General features: G+C 32.1%; 1 protein-coding gene across 1 annotated transcript; it reads left to right on the top strand.

Annotated features, from left to right (window-relative positions):
- The first annotated feature begins 2,786 nt into the window (after window positions 1–2,786).
- On the top strand, window positions 2,787–4,212 carry LOC145132456 (transmembrane emp24 domain-containing protein p24delta9-like). The gene is made up of 4 exons (XM_079067237.1): window positions 2,787–3,142; window positions 3,461–3,670; window positions 3,754–3,830; window positions 3,911–4,212. Exons 1-4 carry the CDS (start codon window positions 2,933–2,935, stop codon window positions 4,053–4,055), a joined length of 642 nt encoding a protein of 213 aa, XP_078923363.1. The 5' UTR covers window positions 2,787–2,932; the 3' UTR covers window positions 4,056–4,212.
- The last annotated feature ends 1,228 nt before the right edge of the window (window positions 4,213–5,440 follow it).

A 5,440-nucleotide genomic window follows, 5' to 3' on the forward strand; every position in this document is an offset into this window, starting at 1 on the left:
CTAAAATAAAATAAAATTGGGGGATTATGATCTTTTGAGATGTTTAAAAGGAAACTAGAATTACACTAATATTTAAGAACACAATTCAACAAAAGAAAAGTTTGATGTAAAACCAATAAGAAAAAAATGGTTGACTTTGGACTTTCATTACTTGAACATTTGGTTAAATAATCATGAGAATACCAAGGTGCAATACTTGTGTTTATAATCTAACTTGGCTATAGCAATTTATAAGCATAACTTGCCTCAACTCTTCTTTTGTATTAAAATGACTAGAGAAGCTCATAGCACATTTCCTAAATCAAAGTCACAAAACTAATGAAGCATGTAATTTTGTGAAAATCAATTAGCATTAGGTTTTAAGAGTCACCAAATCCAAAGAGCAATCTATTGCTTTCATTACCACTATGTGGAGAAAATATTTTCTTAGTCTAAATGAAATGAAAACAAACATTAAAACTAATTGTTGCTTGTTAAATTGAAGACCCATTACTTAGCCAAGAATTTAACCAACAAAAATAACATTCACATATCAATATTTATGACTAGAGATATATACACATGAAGGAAGTTTTCATAGAAAATATAATCACAGATATTCAACACAAGTTCATGGAGTTCTTCAAAATAACCAAATCATTCAAGAAATTACATCCAAGTCAACCAAAAGAAGTTTATCCTAGCATGGCTAAACTCAAGAAACTAAAATAAAAATAGATAGTACCAAACATATAGCAAGATTTAAAAGTGAAAAGATGATGTTCTTCACAATGTTCTTGGTGTTCTTCAAGCTCCAAACTCCAGAGAAAAGTCAAAAAAATCGGATCTAAAGTCTCCCAAAAGTGAACCACCAACCATCCCAAAATAGAGGCAAAAGCACAAAACCCGATTTCTTCACTGCATGCTGCACGCGGACGGCTAGCGAGCACATGCGGACCATTTGTAGGACACGCAGACAATTTCTGGAGCACACGCGGACCGCATGAATTCTGCTGAGTGGGCCATTTGGCCCATTTGATTGGCACACCAGCCCAATCTTCTCATTAATGTTTCATCCCATATGCACAAACTCTTGAGAGCCCAATTATGCCTTCCAAAGCCTTCAAAGATGCTCCAATGCTCCTTTAATCTTCCATAGCTCGAGTCCTCGTCGCCTCGTCATCATCCTCGCCCAAAAATTAAGTTCAACTCGATTTCTTGTTTATGTTGACACCAAGCTCAATCGTACCGCTTCAAGTCCACAAGCAAACCGCAAGCCTCCAAAAGTCTCACACTCCTTCCATACCTCCAATGACGAATAGTCTTCGGTAAATCCTGCAAATAAGCTCAAAAGACTGGAAAGCACCCGATAAAGGAGAAAAATAACAAAGAGAAAATATGCATGAAGATCAACTAAAATGAGATGGTTTTAACTAAGAATAAACTATGCAAAGAAGTAATAAAATGAAACTATCACATTACCATTGTTGTAATTTGCACATGGGCCATTTGAGATTCTATTGAGAAGCCCCTAAACTTTGTGAAGAGTTGTTTGATGAGATTTCCATAGAATCCAAAAAACGTTCAATAAAAGTAACAAACTTCTAGCAACAATTCCACATTAACAATGTACTCTTTGAAGTTGACTTTAATAACAATTCCAGATGAAGTTAAACCAAATTTGAGAATCTATTAATTCAATTAATGTTGAAAAACATCATATGCGCCCATCATAAACATAACTACAAATGGAGTCAAACGTAAGACACTGGAAAATAAATTTGTTAATTTTACATGGTCTTTTGCATGTTAGAGGATTAGAAAGTTACCATTATGCCTAAACATGGCCTTCAAGACTCTCTTTGCAATCATCTTTGGTTAAGCAACAGACAACTTCGATGACATAATGCCTTCAATTATTAGAATAAAAAATTTACATGTTGGTTGAGAACACCTAACCATGATTTTTAAAAGTCTTTAAAATCCTTTAAAGCTACATTACAAACAATTAAAAATGTTTTATATGAACAAAATTGAAAGAAAATTTTAAAGATGTCTTGATTATAGCATTCCTCTAATTCCATATCGCCCACATAACCGTTCTTCGCTTAGAGTGATCTTGATATACGGTGGAGCCTACCCCACAACACAGTTCTTATATATGATTACGGTCCTAACCATTACAAAAATGGTCGGTGTAAGTCACCATTACACAAAGTAATAGTCCATGTGTAAATTACAACACTAGCTCCGTACATAATACATTGTTCAACATAATAATTATGTGAGTAATCAATATTCCGAACTTGCAATCAAAATAGATAACCATAATTTTTATTCACAAGTAGAAAATTGTTGATAGCTCACTGTTTCTAATTGGCATTTCGTAATAGTATGTACTGATGTTGATTCAATGATGACAGTGTGAGAGCGACGTACGACCCTTGCATCTTTGAAGCATGTATACATACACAATCAAATTAGGATTGAATGTGCATGTACATGTGTGTAAGGTGTGATGTATTCTGCATAATAGAGTTCCAAAAGCATTAGAGACAATGTAACAATGATGTCAACTCGGTTTTTGTTAAAAGGGTTTTAATAGTTAGGGGTAATATAGTTAGTCTACTATTTTTTGAATTATAATGCTTAGAAAACATAAAAATTGGTTATAATATATTAAAAAATGTTTAAATAAAGATTGAGGCAAATACGTTTAAAAAGGACTATGATTATATTGTACAATATTTTGTGGGTTAATAAGGATACATATAACCTTATTATTATTATTTTGGTAATCAAATCTAAAAGGTTTGATGTTGAAAGGCCATGGACTCGTGGTTCATTCGGAAGTTCTTCAATGCTTCCAACATAACCACAACATCTCTTTCTCCTTCTCGCCTAGAATTTAGCTAAAACCTACAACCCCCCCAATCAAAACCTCTGCTTAACCATGGAGCTACCAAAATTTATGTTCGCTGGCGTTCTAATCTTAGGGTTTCTATCCATCGTCGCACAATCCATCCGTTTCGAGATCGAATCGGGGCATACAAAATGCATATCGGAAGACATCAAAAGCAATTCTATGACAGTCGGTCACTACTCCGTAGTTAATCCCAATGAAGGACAGCCATTACCTGACTCCCACAAATTCACTATCAGGGTAAATCAAATACAATCAATGAATGAATCAGAAGTTTTCACTTTCTTAAGCTAGAAATCGTCAATAACGATGTACATGTTTTGTCCCCCAATTCGATAACTTGAGTTTTATTATGCATTTGCTTTTCTTCTATAGAGAATTCTGATGTTGCAGAGTTCTGAACTTCGTTTAATTACTAGTGGAGATGTCAATTTTGGGGTTTCAGTTTTTCGATTTCGTGTTTATGTGTTCAAATTTTCGCGAATTTTGGAATGAAGATGTGATTTTGTTACACGCTAAACACGATCTGATTGAACTTGTTCTTCCTTCGTAACTCAGGTGACTTCGGTGTACGGGAACTCCTATCACTACGCCGATCATGTACAGTCGGGTCAATTTGCGTTTCAGGCTACTGAGGCAGGGGATTACATGGCATGCTTTTTTGCCATCGATCATCATCCCGCCATTAAAATTCCTATCGAGTTCGATTGGAGATCTGGCTTGGCTGCTAAAGATTGGTCTAATGTAGCCAAAAAAGGTTCTGTAGATGTAAGTATTCTTCCCACAATGCATACAATCAATCATCAATGCGATATATCAAATTTCAATTGCTAAATTTGTTCTTTTTATAGGCAATGGAGTTGGAGCTAAAGAAGCTTGCAGACTTCGTGACTTCCATTCATGAAGAGATGTTTTATCTCCGAGAAAGGTGATTCAACAATCTTTGTGTTTCCATTGCTGCACTTATTTAGGGTTAATGGGATGTGATTTATTTTGTGGTTGTTACAGGGAACATGATATGCAAGAGCTTAACAACAAGACAAATTCAAGAATGGCGTTATTGAGTTTTCTTTCACTGTTCGTCTGCTTGTCAGTTGCAGGTTTGCAAGTATGGCATTTGAAGTCATTTTTTGAAAAGAAGAAGCTCATTTAAGTCCCATAGCATAGTTGAAAAATGAAAAAAAAAAAAAAAAAAAAATTGCGCATCAAGGTTAATAGTTGTTGTAAACATTTTTTTTTTTTTTTTTTTTTTTTTAAGCATGAGATCTTGTAGTTTGTTGTTGAATACAATATAGACTTGTTAGATACCACTTAATTATATGGCTTTTTTTTTTAATATTAAAACCTTTCTTTTTTATAAATGTTAATTCCAATAATGTGTTAACGACATTTTTAATTGAATATTTCAAGAAAATAAAATTTAATTCAACAAAAATTTGAATATTTCAAGAAAAAAACTTAATTCAACAAAAAACACGTTTAACCATGTTTTTAATTTCTTATAACCAAAACATAAAACTTAATCTTGTTTTGTTGTATATAGTTTTTATCATTTGTTACGTATTACTTCAATTATTGTATTTTAGGATATCATACTAGTTAAACTATTGTATGTTTTAGGTATCTTGCCATTCAAAATATGTAATTAGTTCTTGTTAATGGAGAGTATTGTGTATTATATTTAATTTCCAGTTAATAGTATTTGAAGCCTATGCAATATTTGAATATCAATAAAATGATGTGGAAATCTACTGAAACGAGTCAAAGTTTAATAAATTTTAAAGGTTAAAAATAAAGTCCAATAGGAAAAGGGATGTTGATGTTTGGAGAGTATAATGGATAATGGACACATGTAGCTAAAATTAATATTTTGTTTTTTATTAAGAAACCAAGCCACATCAGAATTAGCATATTTTAATATACAATATCAAAATTCGTGATTTAAAACAAATTGTTTATCTTTTTAGATGATTTTTTTATTCATATTTTTAGTAATCTTAAATAGAATAAAAACTAATAACAAATAATAATTTTTAATAAAATGTTGGGTATGTAACTATGTATAAAGTGTACAAAGTTGGAATTGGATTGGGCCATTGGGGTTATGGTGCACAATGAGGATAAAAAAGCGGATCATTTCGTTTTTCCCCTAACAAAGACAAACCAGGTTTATGTTCTAAAAAAGCGGAACCTCTCTAACCGATTTTTTAATAACATATATTTTCATTATTAATTTTTGTGTCAGAATTTAACGATATTTGTATGATTGATCACAAAAACACCAAAAAAACAAAACTCAACGTTTAACGTGTCAAAATGACATTTTTTTTATATATATAGACACAAATGCCAAACTTTGATCTTTAATAGATCTTACCCAACTTATTGGACTATTAAATATGACTAAGACATAACTTTATCAAACAAATTGTCCTTTTAACTTAAAAAAAATGCACTATAATTTGCAACATTATCTTCAAGGAAAAAGGACAATAAACATAGCATTTACAAGGCAAGAATCAAAAGTAGAAAAGCAAA

This window comes from Lactuca virosa, chromosome 8 (assembly GCF_052849685.1).
Source record: "Lactuca virosa cultivar CGN04683 chromosome 8, Lactuca_virosa_CGN04683_v6, whole genome shotgun sequence".
Taxonomy (NCBI): domain Eukaryota; kingdom Viridiplantae; phylum Streptophyta; class Magnoliopsida; order Asterales; family Asteraceae; genus Lactuca; species Lactuca virosa.

Coding starts and splice junctions, on each gene's coding strand:
- LOC145132456 (XM_079067237.1), top strand. CDS start 2,933: ATGGAGCTACCAAAATTTATGTTCGCTGGCGTTCTAATCTTAGGGTTT. Junction 3,143..3,460: donor CCCACAAATTCACTATCAGG/GTAAATCAAATA, acceptor TTCGTAACTCAG/GTGACTTCGGTGTACGGGAA. Junction 3,671..3,753: donor CCAAAAAAGGTTCTGTAGAT/GTAAGTATTCTT, acceptor TTCTTTTTATAG/GCAATGGAGTTGGAGCTAAA.